Source organism: Perna viridis, chromosome 1 (assembly GCF_037379345.1).
Source record: "Perna viridis isolate PV_CMFRI_1.1 ecotype Kerala chromosome 1, ASM3737934v1, whole genome shotgun sequence".
Classification (NCBI taxonomy): Eukaryota; Metazoa; Mollusca; class Bivalvia; order Mytilida; family Mytilidae; genus Perna; species Perna viridis.
In genome coordinates, this window is record NC_142445.1 from 2,941,114 (window position 1) to 2,966,948 (window position 25,835).

Here is a 25,835-nt window from a genome sequence, read left to right on the forward strand (position 1 = left end):
GTTTTAGACATTTATATGGATTGAGTTTAACATAAGTTAAAGGCTGTTTAGAGAAACCTTAAGTTTGTATTAGATGAATAGATAGCCATGTAACTGTTAACATGTCTATATATTTGTGAGGATTTTTTTCTTCACAGAATAGCCTTTTATATATAAAACAATAAGAACTTACATTGTAGTTGCCCATTAGAGAACAGAGGTAGTTTGCTGATTATCTGTCTAACTGTCTCTGACCTTGAGAGACCTAACAATGCCTACAGAAAGTTCATAAAATACATTTTCATAGTTGTAGAAATTAAATGCTTCACAGGGCACAGCTTAATATAACTACAGAAGGAAACAATTGGTGCAGATTTTACAGAAACCACTTTGAAGGAGTCTTGTTTCATTGTTTTCTTTCCTTTGACTGAAAACTTTTCTATGGCAGTTGGTAGAAATAAGACACATAATTGAAGACTAATATAACTAACCTTACAAGCTAATGCCCTGATAGAATCTGCATCAGTGATTGGTGTCTTGATTGACATCAGTTTCAGTAGCACCTTCAAGATAAATATAACAGAAGTAATATAGGAGGCATTGTAGACAACACTGTGCCAGGCAGGAAGGTGACAAAAGGCTAAGTCAATTGATGTCCATAGCCACATTTTTCATCATTTATTCTCAGGGTTTTAGCTAAAATTTTGAGGAATTTAGTCATTTTCGCTTAAAGCACAAACAACATGCATGTATTATGGGCAGCAGAATGTTGTAAATTGTCAATAGTATCATAAACTAAAGATTAAAACATGCTTAAAATATTTATTTTGAAGTTTACAGACATAATAAATACAATAAATGTTATAACAAAATAACTGTTATTTTCTATAAGAAAACATGTAATATGTAATAAAATAAAATAGTTACTATAAGAAAATATTATTTGACAAAATCTACTATTATGGTATGACCTGACACTCAACTAATAGGAGAAAATCCTCCTGTCCTTTGCCAAACACCACACCTCAAAAGCCCTCTTCAACCTAAAACTCCTCAAATCAGAAGGAAGGAGACAGATCTTTCGAAGAGAATTGATTAATGAAACCTTGAGTCTGTTCCTAAGATAGGTCTTGATCAGATAGTACCTACTAAATCCCCTCTCTGTTACCAGAAGATAACGCAGAAACTAGACAGATAGAAAGGAGTTTGGCCACATTGGCACAGTCAACTGTAGAATTTGAACTCTATAAGCCATTGCTCCGTGATGTCTTACTGCTGGGTGATTTTTTAGTAACCTTTGACCCTGGATCATGAGTCGAATTGAAGAAGTTCATAATCAATGTGATTTAGTTTCAAGAAGAAAAGAGAATCGTAATATTTATTGTTGATTAATATTTCCTAACTGTCCAGTATTGCATTAAAATTAATACTGAAATCAATTAGATGACCAGACACACATCGAGACATTGTATTTATAATGTGTGCATTTAAATCTAAAAATAGATAGCTATATATGTGTGAGGTTCGTGAGGGATTGTTTTTATACAGGAGTAAATATCGGTAGGCATCCATTAAAATAAAAATTGTTTAACACAACTTATCATTAAAATAAAGATATATATAAGCTATATTTTAAACGTATTTAAAATCAGAAATGTCTCGAGTAAACTCAAAACTTTTTTCAGCGGTGGAAAACGACCGCCTGAAGACAAGTGATAACCCTGGGATTATTGGGGGTTCCTAATGATCAAAAGATTGATAAATTGTTGTTATTTTAAAGGGTGCACATATCAGGGATGCCAGGTTAACAACAATAGAATGTATCTCACACCTGGTTGACCATGTAATTACCAAGCATGGGGTTATAAACTTGTCAGAGTGTAAGGCCAGGTGAAATTATGTACCTTTTGATTGACAGTTTTTGACAACATTTATATTTAAGGCGACAAAAATTTATCTGAGATACTTTTTGAATGGAATTGTTTTTTTTTTTTATACACTTTTCAAATTTTAAGTGACGAAAACGATCATAAACATTTTTATGAAATCCTTTCATACATGGCGAAAATGACAAGCGCTAGCTAAATCATTGTTTATTCTTCAGATTTCTCCTAGAATCTTGGTTCACATGATTACTCTTTCACAAAACTTAAGCATGTTCGCTGCTCTATCTAAGAATACCAAGGATTCCAAAGGGTTGTGAAATCTTATAAGATCTTTTTTGCCTGGACAATATAAGAAGAAAAAATAAATATGCTCGTTTTTGAGAAATAGGCTTTTGAAATTGAAGATTTCTCCAGATTTTCCATAGGTTTTGTCTTAGTAAGTTGTACCTATTAAAAACACTAAAGAAATAACAAGGATTTAATGAAACTATGAAAAGAAAAGTGGGGGTTACTGTGCAAATAATATAAATGCTATGTCACAACCCCAACCTACTTTTGTGTAGTGGCATCGTGTGACATAATTTCATAAAGATCTATACACTTATACTCCAGTTACTGTCCAGACATGAAGTACCTACAGACTACCATTATCAACACCAACTGTTCACAATAATTATATTAGAACATTTCACATGGAGGTTCAATTATCAAGAAATCAGTCACAATATTTTGCATACTAAATTCAAGAGAAATTTCTAAAAATAAATAAACATGGTAATATTTGTCCTGCATAATTTTTCCTGCAATTTCCTATCAAATTAACTTACCATAATACCATTATTAATCCTGATTCCATTCCACATTTTACTGAGTATATCTTCTCCCATTTTAGAATTAATTCTCTTTCTGCTGCCTACTCCATGGTACCTGCCTACTCCTGCACCATACTGAAAGAGTTATTAATATACTGTAAATGAACTAGTTGAAGGATATTGCCTAAAAATTGGTAATGTGGTCATTTTAAGTGGAGGTCATGTAGACACATTTAGTGCTTATGTTCGGTAGAAGGGCCATCTGGCTTTGTTAAGTGGGAGTCATAGGCATTTGACTGTTTTTCTATATCTTAACCTATCTAAAGGTTAATAGTAAGACAGAAGTTTAAATGTTAAAGACTATTACAAAAATCTCACATCTTGAACTTCCCAATTACAATGGGAGACCTCCTAAATTTTACATGTTATCAAATGTTCCTATTTGTTTTCATATTAAAAACCCTTACACATTTGGAATACATTTCATACATTAGTTTTCTACTGATAAATCAACATAAGTTTTATGCTGGAGTTGCATTGGGCTTACACACATACAAAGCAACCCTTGGTTTTATGTAAACTACAGTGTTATAAAACATTTCTAACCCGTTCCACAGGCCCACAGACACAGTTGATCAAAACATTAAGAGCTGATTTCTGTACCTCTGGTTCTGCTAACATCTCACCATCAGCTACTCCAATGAATACACTGCAACACAATTATCTAATAAGTAGAATCAGAGAGAATTCATTTATGTCAAAAACCCAACATTCACTTTCATTTCTAAATCAAAAAACACTCACAAACCACATAAGCAGTCAAAGATTGTCCATTTGGTTGTTGCACTTTTGAGATAGAAATTATACAGACTACATATGAAAATAGCACTTTGATAAAGTAAATGATCTTAATTGGACTGATCTAAATGAGAGATTATTGTATGGTTTTCTCAAAAACACAAATCTGTATACAGAAATGACTATTAATATGTAAAGATATGGCACATGTAGATTGAAAAAAGCAAAGCTTGGTGGTTTATTCTGAAGCACAAATCACCTCTACCGTCAACTTTTTATGAATTGGCTATAAATACACTGCATAATATATTTTAAAAAAAATAAAGTAAGAGAAAGAAATACAAGTGAGATGTAAATCACATTGAGATACACAGGAAAGGAACATATGTATTTTGATATGTTAAGGACCAACATGAAAAACAGGTTTCTGACTAACAAATTAATTCATGAAAAAAGTAATAAAAATCATTTGTTTTTCATATGTTCAAACCAATTTTCAAAAACACGTGTTTTTATGTATTTTTAAAAGCACAAAAATATATTTCACCATACTGGTCCTTACACGTTTCCATACATTTTAAAACAAATGAAAAGAAATACAGCTATTTCATCTGTGTATAATATTGAAGTACTCAGACATGTATTCTACATACCTAACAGCTGGATAAACTAAGTTTTCAGGAACTGTAATGTTCTGTAGTAACGCCAGCTGGGTTTTAGGTGTTACCGTACACACAGTAAATATATCCAGGGTATTTTTTACTGTCTCTGATCTAATAAATCAATGAATATGCGTTTGACAAAAATACAGTGCAATTAAGAAATTGTTCAATACATGTACATTAAATATCATATTTCTGGTGGTATAATAGCTAATTAAGTTGCAAATCACTTGCTTTAAAACAACAACCTTAAGTCTCTGACAGGATTTTGCTGACATTGGTATTCAACCACATATAAAAAGGAGAAATCAATATTGCTTATGTGCCTATACAGGAGAAATTATTTCACATGATTTTCACCTGAATTGAGCAAATAAACTTCATGATAAATTTCAGGTTAAATTCAGGTGAATCGAGTCTTCACATGAAATGATAACATGAAAGTCGTGTTAAGTGAATTTCATGTGAAAATCACATTAATTTCATGTGAAGTTCGATTAACATGAACATCACATGAAAAATATTTGCCTGCGTATAGCTGATTGAATCTGTTATTCTAAGTACCTTGATAGTTAACCTCTGATAGTTATCAGATTGACAGACCCACTTACTTGCCAGTGTAATTACTCCATGATGGCATTAAAGCTATTAACTTGGTCAATAGGACCACACCCCCTAACTTATGGAAGAGAATCTCTGGGTCCCAGTGTAGACGGACTGGCATCAAATCCATCATTAACTCAATATTGTCCTGTACCACTTCACTGGAAACTTTGATTGGCTGTAAAAAAGGGGACATACTACTTCCAAGAATATTAAGATAGACGTTCAGAATTTTTCTAATATTCAGTGTTAGAAGAATGAGATGTCTTGAGGCCTTATATTAAATAGAGAAAACTGAACAGACAGGATAATTCCAAGCAAATATTATGAGAGTAGCACTACCATTGTTGATGCAACTTTTTCAGATCCTTAGACCTACCTTATAAGCAGGAGTCTCCTGAACTGGAGAGCCACCATCATTCCTCATGTGAGATCTCCTTATCTCATCAGCCTTTAGGGAGAGGTGTGCTTCAAAATATCTTTTCATAGCAAAGGTAACATGCCTGACCATCTGTCTCATAGTGTATATCTGGTCATCATTTAACGTGTTATGGACCTGTTCATCATTCTCGTTCAATATGTCAAGGGTACTTATCTGTAGAACACAAAATTCAATTTTCTGCAAGTGATTCAATTCATATACAACTTTATAAACCACCAGGCTGTTAACCACTTTTTTTATACATTTTAAGATTTCTAGATTTGAACAAGAGAAACAGATTCTCATTCAGATCAATTATGATAAATTCTCAACGTTGTAAATTTTAGATTTTCAAATCTATCCTTACTCAATGCAAACTACCATGCTTAGCGCATTTCTTTTCCAGATGCCTAGTCTAGTTAAAATTACCAAAAAATCACTTTTTTATGACATTGTCATATTACATATTTTGTGTGAGCATTCATTGAAACTCATTTATGGTCTCACTAACCACTTACAACCTTTCCATTACTTTACAAAAAATGATTTTCAAAGTTAAACTCTGAATTCCAAGTAAAACTTGGAAAATAAAGCTTTCAAAATCATTAGACTAATGATATAATGATTGTAGAAGTTTTTCACAAAATTTACTTGAATAGATAATACAAAAATGCTGCATTTTAACCTTTTCTGATTACTGACAGCATGGAGGCAAATTACTAACACCCGTAAACAATATTCATGCATTAGTAAACTACAAATATGATTCTCAGCTTTATTTTGACTACTTTTGATCAACATACACACAAATTATGCACTTACAATGCATAGATCTATGTTCAGTGTGTTTTTGTTACTATATATATACATCAATAGGATATCAACAACCTGGTCCCCTACAGAGACATACCACATTTACTAGCCGACGGAGTCCATCTTTCTTATCAAACAAATCTAAGATGACTTTAAAAGTAAACGCCTGACCAAGAAACATAGCTGCATGACTTCTACTGGAGTTGTGAGAACATTCTAGCAACCACAGGATGTAACTGTAATTATACATCAATCACGGTTCAAAATGTAATACAAGACAAGATGATAATGGCATTGCCCAATCCTGTTCTTATAAGTGGGATATAATGACAAAACAACAAATTCTTACAATTGCTTACTTGATGTTTATACAATACTTTACATTAAACTAAGAATGCGCAGAAAATTTGGTTCATCTTTTCATTTAAAGATTTTCAGAGGAGGAAATAAGAAAATATAAATTCAAAAAGTCATACTTCAGCTGATACAGATAACATTTCATGAAACTTAACTATATAGATCAGTGAATTAGTCTGTATTATTTAACATTGATGTGACAAAGAATCACTTACTTGACCACTTTAGATAGGATATGTTCTGGTAGCAGGCAAACCTACAATAATAATATCAAAATATACTGACAAGGTTATTAACCTATATTTGTATCACAAATGTGACAATGTGTATTTGGAATGCCTGAAATATATTAAATTTTTAATATGTTTTGAATTTCTCAAAACATGGTTGTACCAGTATTTCTACAAACAAAGACTACTAAAAACTTTAAACATGTTATGAATATCCTATGCACACATTTACTCTACAAAAGACTTATGGGGAGACATATTTATGTTACAGTCCAAATCCAGCAAATTACCCAATTTTTCATATAAATAAAGTCTCAAAACCAGAATTTTACAAAAACAATTCAAAGGGAACTTACATCAATACAAATGAACAATTTCCAAACATTTAATATTTGAAAGTGTTTTTGAGTTATTGTGCATAAATCCTTAATAAGTCCCCCTTTTTTAATAAAGCCCCTAATTTGAAATCTTAAAACACAATTAAGAAGCTTATACAAATTAAAGTAAACAATTTCCAAATGAAATTTCATTGAAGCATTTTTCAACTATTGTTCAAATCACACAATTTGTCTATAAAAATCAATAACTCATTAACATAAAATCTGAGTTTAAAGATATCAAAACAAAGCTCACATTGACAGGAACAAAAAAATCATGGAAGTTTCATGAAAATTGGTGGATGCCTTTCCAAGTTATTTAAAGATGGGCATTGAAGAAATTAATTTTGGAATATTCACAAGTTATATCATTAAGTAAGAAAATCAGTAAAGGTACTTTAATCAATAACTGATATCTAGACAATAATAATGATAGGTGGATGAAGCATAGAATTGGAGTAAACGTGAGGCTGTGCAGAGCATTTTTTTCCCCGATTCATGCTGAATTCATATATTGTTTTTATTTCTAGTCAATAAACAGTTTTTATCTTTATACTGCAAACCTACTTATTTTCAAATCAAATTTGCTTTTTCTATTATGTGTTGTTAAATTTCTTCCCCACCTGTGGCCCCCTGATAGTGATGCAACAATTAACAGGTTGTTCATGAAAAGGTAGAAAGTAGGCAGAGCCAAAGTGTTAAATACAGTCAATGACCATATATAACCAATAAATATCTGGTCATGCATTTTGGTTGCTAATATAGAATGATTGCAGTAAAAATGGTTTTATATTCAGCAAAAATGAATAATGAAATTATTTTTTTGTACAAAATAAGGTAATGAAACTGAAATCATTTCTTTACATGCAAATTAAAATATTTTCAAAGAAAATAACCTTACATGTGATCACTGATATTAGCCTTACCCTTTCCATGGCATCTTCAAAGTAAGATAAATAGTAAAGACAAAGAGACACACCAGTCGCAGCTATTGACGGTCTATAAACCTCTAGTAATTTCTGTACTCCATTCATCTGGAGAAACTCTACTGAAAACTTCTTATGACATAACAACGTAGCCAAGTACTAAAACATAGACAGCAAAACATAATACTGTGCATTGTGAATCTTTGAGTGTAAGTCAGTTTTAACCATTAACAAGGATGTTTATAGCAAATAAAACAAATCAATGATAAAAACAAAATGTCTCTTTGATTCTTAAACATATGGGATATGGATTAATTATACTTTTGTAGATTAAAGAAAATTGCAAGCTTTACCAAAGTAAGATGATTGATTGATTGACTTTACTTTCATGTCGTATGGTTAATAATTCATGTATTCTAGGATGAAAAATGATTATCAGTTGAACAGACCCTGATTTGTCCGGCACACTGGGCCATAACTTCAATGGGAAAATTCATACACCTACTTGGACACATAATCATGACTTAGAACCAACTAGGTGTCACTCTATATGCTTGGAAGAAAAGGAGTAACAAAAATTTTAAAGATTGGTATGGATCAGCTGGTGATTAAACCCAAGACCTCTCACACTTAAGAATACCACAAGACCACAGAGACACTTCTTTTTATATGTTAACTCATAAATAAAGTATAAAATGTATACTGTAATATACCTTTAATGCTTCTAAAGCCAGTCTACCATCCTGGTTTTTCTTCAAGTCAATATAATAAAATATCAAGTCTAATGCATTGTTCTCAAATGCTGCACTCAGTAGCTGAAAAAAAATTCAATTCTCTATGCAAACATCATCAAAACAAATAAAAATGAAATGCACTATCAATAATACAATGTAACACATTTTAGACTTTATAATTTTTCAAACCTTTTGATCTGCGAATTCATCCTCCATGTCATCATGTAACCAGACTAATACTTTTACTTTACCATACTTACAATTAACAAGACCATTACTTGCCCTTATAACCCAACCGATACTTATAACCCGACCAACACTTGTACTTATAACCTGACCAACAATTGTATTTATTACCCGACCAATACTTGTACTTATTACCCAACCAATACATGTACATGTATTATAACCCGACCAATACTTGTACTTGTTCCCCTGACTAATATTTGTACTTATAACCCGACCAATACTTGTACTTATAACCCAATCAATACTTGTACTTATCACCTGACCAATACTTGTACTTATTCCCATACCAATACTTGTACTTATTACCTGACTTATAATTGTATTTATTACCCAACCAATACTTGTACATATTAACCAACCAATACTTGTACTTATTCCCCCGACCAATACTTGTACTTATAACCCGACCACTACTTGTATTTATAATCGACCAATACTTGTATTTATAACCCGACGAATACTTGTATATATAACTGACCAATACTTGTACTTATAACCCAACCAATACTTTTACTTATAATCTGACATGTCTCCGTGCAGGTCCGGGTGAATAGGCCTGCAGCAGCGCTAAGCTTGTCGTAAAAGGTGACTAAATGGTGCTCAGAACCCTAGCTGGGGGCTAGACAGCTCTGCCCACAGAGCAACTGGAATGTGTGCCCCAGGTGGTGGAACAGGGTACCCCTGGCGTGTTACATGCTCGGGTTGTCAGGCTATAATACGGAAAACCTGACCGCAAACCATAGTGGTGCACCGTGTTGGGAAAGATACCACGTTCCTCGCACGTTAAAGAACTCTACTGTGGTATTCTTCCGGAGTAGGAACCATAGGGCTCCGCCACAGGAGACTAAATTGCCCGACCCTACCCACCTCTACCTATTTCCAGTGGCAATCAAAATTTGTCGACCTCATTGTCCTTGTGTCCCATCCCTTTTTCATTTCATCATTATTTCATGTTCATTTTATCATCAATTTCATGTTCATCGTCTGAACCCCAACAAACAAACAAAACCAATACTTGTATTTATAACCGACCAATACTTGTACTTATAACCTGACCAATACTTGTATTTATATCCGACCAATACTTGTACTTATAATCTGACCAATACTTGTACTTATAACCTGACCAATATTTGTACTTATAATCTGACCAATACTTGTACTTATAACCCAACCAATACTTGTACTTATAACCTGACCAATACTTGTACTCATAACCGACCAATACTTGTACTTATAACCTGACCAATACTTGTATTTATTACCCGACCAATACTTGCATTTGTAACCCAACCGATACCTGTACTTATAACCGATAAATAGTTGTACTTAAAACCCGACCAATACTTGTACTTATATTCCGACCATACCTGTACTTATAACCTGACCAATAGTTGTACTTAAAACCCAACCAATACTTGTACTTATAATCCGACCATACTTGTACTTGTAACCTGACCAAAACTTGCATTGATTACCTGACCAATACTTGTACTATATTTGTATTTATAACCAGACCAATAATTGTATTTATTACTGGACCAATACTTGTATTTATAACCTGACCAATACTTTACTTATAATTAGACTAATACTCACACTTACCAGACTAATACATGCACTGAGTAAGACTCATACTTGCAATTAACCAGATAAATATTATAGTTTTCTAGCTTCATAAAGACCCTATCAAACTTATATTTAACTGTCTATTTAGGGACAAGAGAAAGCCATAGTACAAGTGTACTTAGAAACCATGTATGTAATAATACCAACCTCTTGATATTCAGCCAGTGGTGTGAGATATTGTAATATAAGTCTCTGTTTCATAGATAAAGTCAGTGGATTCATACTATATGTCCCTATTACGTAAGGCTGCTGGTCCATCCAACTATTACCACTGATCTCAGTCTCTACAAATGACCAAGTAAATGTTACAAATTTTGGGCCATTTTAAACATTTAATTTGGTTGAACCTCATCCTCCATTTTTTAAAAAAAACCTTCAAACCTAATGGAAGTTCAATTTAAACAAGGAAAAGGACTTCTTACCTGATACAATCTGCATGATTAATAGCTAGGCCATATTTTGTACTATATTCAGAAAAAAATTACAACGAAAGTGATGTTTAAGATTTTGGTTGTACATAAAATGAATATCATGTCAATAAATACAAAAAAAAAAAAAAAAATTGAGTATAATGTTATTACAATTAAAGAACCTTAGTGAGCAGCTCATATACCCCGTGCGTCCCTATATTGGATACTCAAGTAAATTTGTTCATAAGAGAAATACATGTAGAAAGACCCCGATAAAAAAAAGTGTTTTTTAGGCTTTAGACCTGTATCTTCTAACTAAATTCTGGTACTCAGAATGGTAGTTTCAAACTCCAGACTGATTTCTTTGAGTTTTAGTTAATCCAAAGTAAATATCATCGTAGTGGAACAAAACATACACTTGACCTGTAACTTATCATGGTGAACTTATACACCGAAAATCATGTCATATTCTGTAAAGCATTAAGGAAAAAAAAGTCTGAAAAACAGTCATTTCTGTGAATTTAGCTAGGTTCAAGGCCTATAATGTCGATAAAAATCATCGGATCCGAATCAACTACACACTTGTCCTGTAACTTATCATAGTGAATTTATATACTAAAAATCGTGTCAATATCTACAAACATTTAGAAAAAAAGTCCAGAAAACTGTTATTTCTGTGAATTGAGCTATTAAGTTCAAGGCCCCTAATTTTAGTAAAAATCATCTGAGTGGAACGAAAGTTATACCTGACCTTAACTTATCATAGTGAACTTGTATACCAAAAATCATGTCAATATCTGCAAGGGTCTAAAAAAAGTCCGGAAAACTGAAGATGGACTGACGGACGGACTAACAGACGGGTCAAAAGCAACTTTGTTGCGGGGGGTATAAATATTGGTAATTTCCCTGACATTGTTTCATTACCTGGATCATAAATAGCTTGAGATCTTGGTGAGTTACATATATTTCTCTTTGTTGGAGTAACACATGGAGAAACATTCATTGCATCCATGCTATTATCTTTCTGTGGTGATGTCATCTTCACACAGTTGACACGGTGAGCAAAGTCTTCATTATTGGTTACCAATCCTGCCCGCCCAGGTGATGTAGACCCATGGTGAGAACCAGTTTTACTTGGTGAAAACTGCCCAAAAGGTCTCTCTAATTGTTTCATTTTCAATTGGTTCTCTCTCTCCATCTCTGCTTTTAAACCATGCAAACGTTTGATCAAGACAATGACCTACAAACAGAAGTGAATATCTTAAATCAAACAAGTATTTGTATACAAACTCTATCAAAACTAATATCAAGCTTTCAGAAAATGTCTAGTTTGAAATAAACAGCTTATGATATAAATGCCCCCCCTCTGCTTTGTTTCATCTGACATTGTTAATTGTCTGATACATCCGACATCGGAAATTTCAGGGAATTTCAGATATTTTAGCAGACTGTCTGAAAATGCCAACAAAAATTTCACTATTACTCTGAGCTATATTCAAAACATTTGCCAAATTTTTCATATACCTTTTGCCTATAAATCATCGATTTTTACATCCGCCATACTAATTTTATGTACATATGGTACATCCATCAAAAAGCATATGTACAAAAAGTAACCTGTGAACTGATAACAGAATTTGTTCCATTGTTACGTAAGGCAAGTTGTTCCAGCTTTTGTCTCATATCTACATTTAGTTCTGATGTTGATAATGTACAAATGTGTATATGAAAAGTTTTCTGAAAATGAAGTTTCATCTCTCAAAATACAATGACTTACCAAGTGATGGTTTTCATCTTTATAATCTACAGCAACATCTTGTACTTCCATAGCACCTGCTACTAACCCTGTGGCGTATGATCTTAGTGGTTCTTCTCCCTTCTCTGCCCATTGTAGTAAGGGTCTTATTATACCTTCCTATAATGAAGAACTTTCTTTGTTACTATGTATTAATCACTTTGTTTTGTAACCTCAACCATTAGATTAAACATTCAGACAAATTATGGTCTAGTTAAGACACACAGTATGATCTTTAGAACATCTTTAAGGTCTTAGTTTTTTAATATGTTGGTTTTTGGATCCGTCAACCTGATTTGTCCAGTTGACAGAAAAAAAAAAAAATTGGAATTTGTGTTTTCTTAGTGTTGCCAACCACAAGAAATCAACAATTTCAATATGATATCATTGCATTAAATAATTTTATGAACAAATTATTTGGTTTTAGTTGATTTTTCATTCAAAAACTTTACATAAGTAGGGAACCTAAGTTTGAAAGATTATCATAGGAAGGTGGCTGCATATTAAATGTTTACCATTTTAATAAAATCATGTCTAAAAGTTTTATCAGTTATAAAGTCGTGTTAAAGCTGACCAGATGTCATTAAATAAAAATACTGTACATGGGGTAATGTTGGCGTATTGAAATATTGACTGATTTCCAATTCCAACCACCAAAATGAGAATTTTGATATTGTACGTTGGAAAAAAGGTGTATTTTATTATGTCACCATTATTTATTTTTATTCTTTATATGTATTTCAGGCCTGTGTTCACTCAATATGTATATTTGCTTATCTATATTTTTCAATGATCAGGTTTTCAATGATTTAGTATAATATTTCATATTTATGTTTAGTTGCATTATATTTTATTAATAAACTGATTTAGTTTCTGAATTGCTTTTTTTTCATTCAATGCATTTCCCAGATAAAACAATTGGATCTACCATAGTATCATGTAGTTTTCTGATTTTGAATCTCTGACTTAGAATTAGAGTTAGATGATTTCCTCTCTTTTGTGAATCCTTCTGCATTTTCATTATTTTCTCTTTCTTTCGGTGTGTTATCGTTTTCCTTAGAAGTGGGTGGCAAATCCTATGAATTTTCTAACACATAAGGTTGAACTAAGATTGGCAACCCGGGATTGGTAAAGTTCAAATGCTTTGCCTTGCAAATATGGTCTGCTACAAATGACACGGCATGAAAATCAACTTGAAAAATTGGTCGTTTTCATTTTGATAATTTTTCATGTATCCCAACAAAATCACCAATACCTAATATTAGGTACCTTTAATTGAAAAAAAATGTAATCAATTCCTATAAATAATTTGAGAGATTAAAAAGCCTTATGGAATTAAGATGAATAAAGGGAGTTTATATTGTGGACAGAGAAATTGGAATGAGGCTCTAAACTGATGATACTTACTGTGTAGTGTAGCATCATGTACACGTAGAATGTTAGACTATTAGCATTTCGAACCCTGTATAAGACATGTCGTTGTTTGGTTCTTTGAAAATCCTCCAAAAATGTTTTTATTTGAAACTCATATGTATTTCTGGTTACCCAATTTTTTATTTTTTTTCCAACCAACCCAATTTCTTCAAGTAAAAAATCTGTTCATTATCAAATGAAGAAACTGTGCCCTAAGCAACCATGAACTGTATCAAAAGGAAGAAAACTGTACTCTAAGCAACCTTGCAGTGTATCAAAAGGAAGAAAACTCTGTGCCCTAAGCAACTTTGAACTGCATCAAAAGGAAGAAAACTGATATTCTACAGTGGAAGCATCTGACTGAATATTTATAAGAAAATTGTATGTTCAGACTTCCTGAAACTATTGAAAGTTTCTAAAACTGTCTTCATCCGTGAGTTAACAGTTTAATTTATTGAGTTGACAATATAATGTTTATATGGGTCATTCTCAAAAAATGTGCAATGGTGTTGCCCCTGTAGGCTGGTGGATGGAAATTATTTAATAAATATACAAAGTTTTTTGACATGTTTTGGCCTAAAGATGAGAAAAATTATATAAAATCATAACATATATGTATGGTTAAAAAATTCCACCATAATAAGTAGGCATTTGTTGTTGTTTTTTGTATGTCCCTGGCACACTTTTCAATCTTAACAATGGTCTAGGAATCTAAAAATGCATCAAGTATTACACATAAAGCCAATAATTTAGCGTCCTGATATGTAAATATGATTTTGTAGCATCCAAAAGTGCATATATCTTAAAAACATGTCGATATTTTTTGCCGTTGAACATGTTCCCCATTTTTTTGTCTTTGGTATAACATGGAAGAAAAGTGAGGGGCATGGCTTGTCTTGCCTTGAATAATAACTCAAAAAATAGTTTTTTCCCTTCCCCATAATCCAACATAATCAAATTGCAGATGATGTTTTGCAGCAGAAATGTTACAATGATTTAAAGTCAAAATATGTGAGTACAACTGACTGTGTAACTTTTTTTATGGTCTTTGGTCTAACGTTGATATACAGTCAATAAAAAACAAAATTAATTAATTCTAATTACTGAAATATTACAATAAAGGAATTGATGACATGTGTTTTTGTTATGAAAAGTGCAGTTATTTAAATTTAATGGAAATTTTCTTATGTTTGTCCAGGGTGTAACAGTCCTTAGTGTAATTAAAGAAAAAATGTTACTCAAAAGACTTAATACATTAGAAGAAAGAGTTATTATAAATTATTATATATTTAAAGATGGAAAATGAAATGTACAAAGAAACATTGCTTTACAATAGATAATACTAAACAAATTAAAAAACCAAAGCTGATACAGTAATTGTTTATTACTTTAGTTTATGTTATTGTGTTTGTCCACAGACATTTATACAGTAATAATCCATTGTGTTTATCATTCAGTCTATATTTTTCCAAGAAATTATACTTTTATCAATTTACACATTTCTTATTTAAGAATCAAATATTCCTAACACCATCTAAGGATACTCTTGAAGAAAAATGTTTCTGCAAAATTTTTGTTACACCACAGACAGAATGTGTTACATCAAAGACAATTATTTTGTTATTCCATGGACATTTTTGCATTAATGATCCATTTTATTTGTCATAAAGTTTATCTTGAAAAAACAACTAAAATTTTGATCAATTAACTTCTCAATTGCGAATTAAAATTCATTAGACTATTAGCAGGTTTCCTTTTAATGGAAAGGGGTTTTGCAATATTTATATTACACCAAAGATGACATTTGTTATGTTATCCAATGGATGTATTAATGATGCATTTTATTTTATTTTCTAGATGATATTTGGATTTCAGTGTGTGTTTTGGTTTTTACTTCCCCTTTCTAAATTGATTGGTATTCAATTGGTACACCAGGAGAATCTACAGTGTTTGATAGGGGGTTAATATTCTTGAAAGTTGTCCTAGGTATATGGTATCACTAACCAATTCTAAGGTTTCCATTACTTTACATGTTAAAAAAGTAATTTTCAAAGTCTCACCATGAATTCCCAGGACAAATGACATCTTAAAGTTGCATACCATTGCGAAGCTTAGAAAATAAGGTTCCAAAATCATTATGCTAATGGTACGATGATTGTAGAAATTCTTCACAAAATTTACTTGAATCTTGAATAAATAATACTGAAAATCCATATTTTTATTTGTTCTGCTAACTGACAGCATGGAGGCAAATTACTCACATATGTAAACAATATTCATACACTTTTGTAGTTAATTACATATATGATTTTCAAGTACACATTCTCAGCTTTGTTTTGATTACTTTTAATCATAACACACACAAATAATGCACTTACAATGCATATGTCTAGGTTCAGTGTGTTTTTGGTACTACATAGGGGGATGGCCATTTGACCCGGAAGTGGTTAGTGAGACCATAACAAATTTGTCCACAGTATAACACACAGTAAAAAGTTCAATAATTGCATGATGAAACATTTCCTTTTAAAATGTTTGTTACTGTATTGATGCTTCACACTAGCATTATCGTGCCATAACAGAAATTCAAAAAATATTTTAAAAATAAAGCATTATTCTGGAGAATTTACCTGGTTGATTTCAACTACATTTTTAACTGGATATGAAAAAGACCAATAGCAAAAATCATGAAGCTTAAATATAGTTTTTTTCAAAGTTTTGAACCTTTATTACATTGCAAACTGTCTAATGTTTAAAAAACGGTCTATATGACTTATAATGACTAAAACAATCTGTGTTATACCAAAGACTGATGAATTTAAACACACATCTTAACTTTTGATTTGTACTCTACTTACTGTGGAGATATTTTGAATGATGAATATTTGGAATCCATAGACAAAAAAAATCACCAACCCAGGAATCGGACATATTTTGAGAATGACCCATATAATGGTTATTCTTACTGTTTCAACAAAAACTATTCCAACTTCCAATCCTGGTAAAACATCCAATAAGAGTCGACAAGCTGCTGTCTGTAGAGTAAGATTGTTGTGACTGCCCAGTAAGTAATCATTCACAAGCTGTAAGCATCAACACATACTTTTCCATGTAAATAAATCTAGTATTTACATAAATGGCTAATGTAACAACCTCAAAAATCAATCTTAACCTTTCTTTGATGATTTGGTCTGTATATTACAATTTCACAGATTCATACTTTTCCTCAATTTATTGTAAAGACATCAGGAAAATATTTTTTTCTGTCCCATTACTCCGTAACAATTTAATTTTGGATGTAACATCTCTTCTCATGAGTTGGCTTAACATCTCAAAGACACAATATACTATATGAGTATGACTGTTCAATTCATATATAAAATCAACCCTAGACTTTCTTTTATGATATGGCACCTTGTGGTACAATTTCATAGATGTCTATACAATTCTACATAGAATGTTTTTGGATGACAACAATGACAATGCTAAAGAATAGGCAACCATAGCATCACATGACTGCAAATTTTGAAGTTGAACAAAAACTATGTCCCCTTTAATTAAACTTCTTTGTTATCTTCTTAAAAAAACTACTTATTGTGTACACTGTAATCACGTCAGTTTTTATGTTTTAAATCTGATATAGTTTTTTTTTGTTAATGTTTGTTTTAAGTTTTTCTAACCAATATTTCTTTCACTACTATAAAAAAATGTATATGACACCATAATTACCTTGTTCATGAAGTTGTCATTCTTAAACAAAGCTTTCATCAGATGTCCGAGTGTACAGGTTGGGCTGGACCTCCCTGCAAGGAAAATCAATGTTGGAGAAATGAGTCTTCTAAGTGTTCTTGATTTAGCATTAAAATTACCAACATTTATAAGTATGTTAGCTTGAACGTTCTTCACCTTTAAGGAAACAAGCGTATCTCCCAACTACAATCTCCTTCAAATTTATAATAGGCGTGTAGTCGATGTCAGAGTTTCAACAAATGATTAGAACTTAAGTACGCTAAAGTTAGCGACCTACAAAAGAAATGAAGTTCCAAATTATGAGTGAAATCAAATGAAGTTTTAGTATGGGAGGGAGAAAGTCTGAAAGGGATATTGTAGAATTTGTTTCACATGTGAATAATCAAAATACATTGTGTAAGAAGCATTTGATAATTCACTGTAATCTTTATACTATAAATTCTGAAATAACTGCAATCTTTTTATTGAAATAACAAATAATCATAACTCAAATTGGGGAATTTTTTAAATTTTTTTTTAAGAATCGCAAAAATAAAATTAGTACTTTAATTCAAATTGACAAAAATCGTAATAATTAATGAACACTATAATTTCTGAATTTACAACATTATTTTACATGTATATTATATATTTTTTATAAAGTATATACCTGTCACATATGATCATATATTGTGTTATTACTGATTTTATTAATATACTGTTATTACCCATAAACCTTTTATTATCTACCCCTGATGACTTTAGCAACAGATTACTATCAAAACATACTTGTTTGTTTGCATATGGTTTAATCAACAGGGAAACTTCAATTACCGGTACTGTAGTACGCAATTCAAATGCCTATCAACCCATAGTAAATCAAAACTATCATATTATCTACAGCATAATTCATCATAATTTATAAATATACTCATGTACATAATGCATATTCTCTTTTCTTTCGTCAAATACAGTATTGTTATTGAATCATATATGTTTGTTTTGTTATTGTGTCCTTAGCAGGCCATTGATTTGAATCCATTAACTTTGAACTTTATATCAATTAAGACTTATGTTTGTTAAGGTTTTTTTGCAGACTTTGTGCAAGCATTTTGAAGGAATACTGGGTTCCCCACATCTGCAAACCCAAAACTTCTACAATCTGTAATATATTAAGCATTCTACTTACATTTTGTAGACTAGAAATCCATAATGTGTCATTTGCAGTCAATGACTACGAAAAATTCATAGGTTAATACAAGAAACTTACTGGCAAAAACCACATACAAATTTTGTCCTTACATTGTAATTAAACAGAGCACAATTAGAACTAACAGGTTAATGAGTAGTATGATCTACTAACCTAGAACAGCTTCCTGACTTACTATGTATCACTCCTCTAGCTTATAGGCTCTGCTATACAGGATGTAAACAAAATTCACAGGGCATGAACACTACTCACTATAAATCCATGAAGCTGTTTCTGCTGTACTGTATTAATTTGCATAAAGGGGTGGGGTTTAGCACTGAGTGTGGCTGAGGGTGGTGTAAAGCTTTGAATTCGCAAATATACCCTCTTTGCAGGAGATTGGATACATTATTCAGCTAAGAACACCCAAGTTTTCTGAAAGACTGTGAAACAAAAGAGAAATATAGCTTGAAGATATATTACCTGGATGTCGATCATCAAATGGATCAGGATCCATTTTATAAAACTCCTCTGTCTCCCTCTCTAAAATTTCTGCTAATCTACAAAATTATCAAAGTTTATTAATATCTAAGTTTCCTGTTTTTAGTAAAAATTCAAAATATAACAGCTATTGTGCCAAACTAAAATACACTCAACAACGTCTTCATTTTCTAAAATTCAATTCCACCAAAAAATATGATGTTCCATTCGAGACACTCGGACAAGTTTTTTTTAACTGTTAGCTATATTTCCAGCCTTACTTTGTGAGAGTTGTTATAACAACAGCATTGTTATGTCTGTTCCCATAATCATCTACAATCCATTCATCTAGAATACCATTAAACTGAGTCAAGGAGTCCAATGCAGCCATACTTAGTTAATATACACTGTACTTTAAATCTACAACTACAAAATCTACAAAAAATAATATTAATCTACTATTATAAGAGGTAACGTGACTATTGACACACCTTTCAAAACATTGGGGTTATCAAATATATGCTTAGAAAATAAATAGGCAACAGACAATGTTTACTTCACCTGTATTCAACTATCATTTGCAGACAATATTGTTTTTTTTTCATAATATTTTCATGAAAACCATAATATATTGTACGAACACATTACTAAAGATTAGAATCTGTTAGAATAAGTGAAAAAAATGTGAGTCTGAAACCTCTTATTCCAGAAGTAACAAGATTCACACAACTTGTTATGCACAATGTAAATTTCTTATGTAAACTGTTCAAAAAGTAAAAAAAAAAGGGCTATCATCAAAAATGATTGAAATGTCATTAAGGAATGAATTTCTTTTTTTATAAATATGATACAAGCATACAAGTAAATGAACCTGGAATCAAACCACAGTGTAAATACAATGTAGATGGGAAATGTAAAATTACAACCAGAAAATCCAAAGATGCACTGTTGTGGTACATATTTTATACTGCAAAAAATATCCAACTTCGTGCATGGCAAATCAGACGTTTTAACCCAAATCAATCATACCAGTATCCAAATAAAAAGGAGGGTTGTATGATCACAGGGAATTCAAACTAATAAGCTTAAGAAGGGGGCTAAATGGTAGAAATGTCCAAAAATGTTAAAATAAAACTAAGGATTTGGCTAAACCTAATGGTTTCATAAATATATGCAAAAACTAACGTCTGACCCATAAGTTCTATTTTAAGTAACAGTGGCCATGTTTTTCGACGGATCAAAAATCCCAAAATCAGTTCTATGCAGGATACCCCAAGAAACATTCATACTAACCATCATACAAAAATTGATCTAATCTACATGTATATAATAAAACCGCAACAGGAATAACAAAGAACATAAAAAACAACCACTGGATTACACATTCCTTACTGGGACAGGCATATATAAGTATGTGGTGGGGTTAAACATGTTTGTCAGCACTCAACCCCTCCCATAACCTGGGACTGTGGTGAGAAAATACAACAAGAAAACAAGATATAAAAATCTGTCGAATTGGGATGTAACTCTTAGGATCAATACATCTTAACAAATAGGATAAAAGACAACAAGCTGTACCAACCTTGAAAGAAAACCCGTTCAATAGGATTTAGTGAAAATATATCATAAAATATCTAAGTAAAACAAGGTCTTCATGGAAATGCCAAGATAAAAAGGGATGACATTCAAATAATGCGTGATTCATTAAATTTGAACTTTGTGGAAGAAATATTAAACACTATTGGCATACTAGTAATCGAGTACCTTTGTATAGAGTTTATAAGTATTTAATTTCTTATCAAGAGAGTCAATAATATAGCCAATAAAAACATAATTCAAAGATATAACAATGATATGATAAAGATAACCCTAATTTAAAATTTTTTCCAGACTACAAGGATTCTGGGGAGTCCAATAAGAATAAACTTTGTCATGACAATTTAAATACACAAAACTAGGTGCCAAAAAATTATTAATTGGTTAATCTTGTCACCAAATCAAATATATATTGCTAATTGGGACACTGGTGAAGCCTGCATCAGAACAAATGAAACACAGGACCAAGATTAAACAACTTGGAGACAAATACATTGTCACATTTGTCTTTTACTCCAAATGACCCTAGATTTGAATAACTTGACGTCAAAGAAAGTGTAATTTTACTTTGTGACATCAGTAATTTTTCAGTTGAAAAAAAAAATCTTCCGAATTTTGCATGAACCAAATGTAACATTGATCTGAAATTATTCTATAAGTGACACCTAATACAGAGGGGAGTCATTAAGTTGATACAGAGTTTTCTTCAGTAGATATATTAAAATTCTGTTAAAACTTACTTTTTCAATTTTATTTTATTTTTTTTTAATTTGGCCAAATTAAGTGTAGGAGGTTAAGTGAAAATAAGAATAAAAAAATGGCCTTCAATTTAATATTTATCTGGTAAGCATGTATAGAGTTGGAAGACCTGTTTTAAGTGTTAAGATACATGTAGTCTATTTCCAAATTGTTGCCAAAATTTCAAGAGTTAAGAGGAAGAAGTTTTGCTCATTAAATCTTACAAATAAACAGTGCAGTAAGTAAAATATTTCTGATATAATTATTACAATCCTAAGTTAAGACTGTCATGACTGAAAAAAAGAACTATTTAAAGTCTGTCCCATAATTTGAAATTACATTTGAATGCCAAAATTCAACCAAAATCAAGAGAGAAAATCTTTAGTATATTAATTTTCATATATTGTAATTAATTCAAGATTTATCTTACCAGTTTCATTGCAATAAACGTGATAAAATAAAATATTTAAATTTTAAATACAGAATTAGAAATTTACTGATAGATATTTTCTGAAGATTCTGTCTTTTAATTGTAACACACCATACATACAGTGTTTATTTAATTGTAACACACCATATACACAGTGTTTATTTAATTGTAACACACCACACATCCAGTGTTTATTTAGTTGTAACAATACATAAGTGTTTATTTAATTGTAACACGCCATATACACAGTGTTTATTTAATTGTAACACACCACACATCCAGTGTTTATTTAGTTGTAACACGCCATATACACAGTGTTTATTTAATTGTAACACACCACACATCCAGTGTTTATATAATTGTAACACACCGTACATTCAGTGTTTGTTTAGTTGTAACACTACATACATACAGTGTTTTTTTAATTGTAACACAACATACACACAGTGTTTATTTTATTGTAACACACCACACATCCAGTGTTTATTTAATTGTAACACACCATACACACAGTGTTTATTTAATTGTAACACACCACACATCCAGTGTTTATTTAATTGTAACAATACATAAGTGTTTATTTAATTGTCACACACCATACATCTAGTGTTTATTTAGTTGTAACAATACATAAGTGTTTATTTAATTGTCACACACCATACATCTAGTGTTTATTTAGATGAAAATTAGAAGCCACGTTGACAGGATGCGAAGGTCTGAAATGATGTGTTCACGTTTCTCCAACATTTGATAATTAGAATAAAACAACATCGAATTAAGATTAGGGATTACAGGGTCCCCAAAAGGGTTTTTTTTATTTTCTCTATCTGTATTTTACCTTTTCCAAAATAAATGCTGGATGAAAAAAAAATTTCTATTCTTGCAATAAAAATTCCTAAATTGAAGCAATTAAGATAACAAAAATATTTTTCTCTTGTTTAAAGGTAAATAATGAATTTCATATTTGAAAAGTGACAGTTTTATTTTTTTTTTATTTTTTGGCAATATAATTTTATCATACAAAATTAAAAATAGTTATAAAATTTATAGAACTGATTACTTTTTTATTACAATTTATTTTGTTTAATATTAAATGCACTTGTTTCAATTATCATGATTGGTGAGGTTTAGGTTATTTATTATTTTTTTTATTATTCATCTAATTCGGATAATTATAGATAAACTTGAGTGAATGACAATGGCAAATATAATGCTTGCAATGCACTTTGTACCAATAATTCAAGAGTCAGACTTTATAAAAAATAATTGAGAAAAAAATATACTAATGCTATTCTTAAATGAACTTTTGAGAAATGATAAAAACTTGAATAGAACTCTAAAGTAATTTCATTTAAAAGTTAAGAAAAGCAGTATTTGACACTAAAAACATTAAATCATCATCAGAAACTTTACAAACTTTAAAGAAGTCTCTAATTGAAAAAAAAAGTAGACATTAATAAGATTCTGATAAAATGAGGTAAAAAGGTTTGAAAAATAAGAAAATAATTGAATCAATAATATCAATGATGTAATAAAACAGAAATTTGCCTATTGTCCGTTTGCAAGTGTTGGCAAAAGCATGAATCAATTTACATCTTAGCACGCTACAACAATTGGCAGTTTTTCTGATTTTTTGTTCAGGCTATTAAAGCAATACCAAGTAGTTTACATGTATGAATACATGTACCATAAACCACCCTTTAATGGGCCTCTTAATCTCCTGCTTTGATTGTTGTTTTACTCCGAGGTGTGAAAAAATTAAAATGTTGGAGAAACATGAATAAACCCATAAAACACAGTCACTGATTACACAGAATGACTCAAAGGCAAATTAATAGGTTCTACCAATGTTTCTAAATCTATAAATTTATTTTACTTTGAAGTTTATCCATATGAAATACACCCTCATATTATTTCTAATCAATTTTTACCAAATTTACGTTTTTATTTGACCAACTGTTGATATGAAAAATGGCGGCCGGAGTCACGCCCTCGAGAAAGGCATTCCCTCCTAACCCCATGCAGGTCCGGGTGTTAAAAGAATAGGCCTGCAGCAGTGCTAAGCTTGTCATAAAAGGCGACTAAATAGTGCTCAGAAACCTAGCTGGGGGCTAGGTGCTCTGCCCACAGAGCAACTGGGATGTGTGCCCCAGGTGGTGGAATGGGGTACCCCTGGCGTGTTACATGCTGGGGTTGTCAGGCTATAATATGGAAAACCTGACCGCAAACCATAGTGGTGCACCGTGTTGGGAAAGATGCCACATTCCTTGTACGTCAATGAACCCTGCTGTGGTATTCGATAGTAGGAACCTTTGCGCTCCGCCACAGGAGGCTAAATTGCCCCACCCTGCCCATCCCTCCCTTTTATCTTGTGGCAATCAAAATTTGTCGACCCCATTATCTTTGTGTCTCTTCCCATTTTTCATTTTATCATCATTTCATGTTCATTTTGTCATAAACTTCATGTTCATCGCCTGAATATAGCTGAAATATTGCTGCTCGGGTGTTAAACCCCAACAAACAAACATTCCCTCCTAAATTAAAGTTCTAACTCCTACTTCAAAACCCGAACAATCATCATAAAATTTGTTTTAAATTGATAAAAATAGTCTGACGGTGTATATAAGGATATTTATAGCTATAGCTTCCCCTCCTTTTGTGGTATCAATGTTTTATATGACCTAATTTTGACTGAATAGGTGGCAAGTAGCTGTGGCTAGTATGCTAAAATTTCGCCACATGTGATACTGCGTATACAATAATTTACAAGATGCGAATCCTTCTATATTTAACTCCTTGGTCAAATCATGCTCCCCCTTTACACATGGAACAACCTAGATAAGAGGAACAGTACAGACTGCCTTGCTGACATTGTTAAAGAGAGCATTGACAGGGGATCGCTCCTATGTTCCCTTTCAAAACCAAGTATCCAAGTGAGGAGCCTTTCAAATTTTGCTCGTCTCGTACATTTTGTATTATGCTCCAGCTTCTGATCTCTACTTAACAGAGATAACCAAAAAAATACTAACTGAAAATTAAGGATCTGATCAACAATAGGGGGTCTTGTGGGTAGGACTTCAGACTGAGCAAAAATACAAAAAAGACTATAAAAAAATCTAGCATGAAAAATTCAACGCCAATAATCATCATAACCTTAGACAGATCGAGGACGATATTAATGTGTATGATGCAATTATAATAGAACTGCAAAACTGGTGGTCAGACGGTTATGTCATCATCAACTAAAATTTCCCGCAATCTTTTCTTTCATGCCATATTTCATTTCAAATACGAAAGCAATATTCGGAGTTGTGTTGTTTGTTTTCGTATACAAAAGGTACAAAATATGGAGATCAAGTTCGCATCCATACCGGGAATACCAGAAAAAATGGACTTTACATATACTCCCAGATAGGCTTGACAAAATGAAGTCGAGTATGTTAGTAACTCATGCACTCTGTTAGTGCGAACTTTTTTGAAACATTTTATTTAGGGTTTATTGATAGTATGCTAAGGAGTAATCAAGGAAACCAATGTTATAGCGGTAATCAAAAGAATGTAATCCAGGGACAAAGACCA

General features: G+C 31.7%; 1 protein-coding gene across 2 annotated transcripts in view; it reads right to left on the reverse strand.

Moving 5' to 3' along the window:
• LOC148626861 (DDB1- and CUL4-associated factor 1-like) overlaps positions 1 to 25,575 on the reverse strand; it is a 55,023-nt gene extending 29,448 nt beyond the window's left edge. The window contains exons 1-19 of one of the 2 annotated variants that reach the window (XM_088551317.1): positions 25,410 to 25,575; positions 19,774 to 19,927; positions 19,496 to 19,572; positions 17,824 to 17,897; positions 17,061 to 17,177; positions 12,664 to 12,801; positions 11,811 to 12,126; positions 10,624 to 10,760; positions 8,578 to 8,679; positions 7,865 to 8,023; positions 6,547 to 6,587; positions 6,072 to 6,210; positions 5,120 to 5,335; positions 4,749 to 4,918; positions 4,129 to 4,248; positions 3,341 to 3,386; positions 2,693 to 2,812; positions 471 to 542; positions 173 to 254 (exon numbers count right to left, since the gene is read on the reverse strand). In XM_088551317.1, the coding sequence (XP_088407443.1) occupies positions 173 to 254; positions 471 to 542; positions 2,693 to 2,812; positions 3,341 to 3,386; positions 4,129 to 4,248; positions 4,749 to 4,918; positions 5,120 to 5,335; positions 6,072 to 6,210; positions 6,547 to 6,587; positions 7,865 to 8,023; positions 8,578 to 8,679; positions 10,624 to 10,760; positions 11,811 to 12,126; positions 12,664 to 12,801; positions 17,061 to 17,177; positions 17,824 to 17,897; positions 19,496 to 19,572; positions 19,774 to 19,883 (2,236 nt within the window). In that variant the 5' untranslated portion in view covers positions 19,884 to 19,927; positions 25,410 to 25,575. Of the gene's footprint in view, positions 1 to 172; positions 255 to 470; positions 543 to 2,692; positions 2,813 to 3,283; positions 3,387 to 4,128; positions 4,249 to 4,748; positions 4,919 to 5,119; positions 5,336 to 6,071; positions 6,211 to 6,546; positions 6,588 to 7,864; positions 8,024 to 8,577; positions 8,680 to 10,623; positions 10,761 to 11,810; positions 12,127 to 12,663; positions 12,802 to 17,060; positions 17,178 to 17,823; positions 17,898 to 19,495; positions 19,573 to 19,773; positions 19,928 to 25,409 lie in introns of both variants that reach the window. The other variant, XM_088551253.1, reaches the window with a different exon arrangement.
• Positions 25,576 to 25,835: the final 260 nt, after the last annotated feature.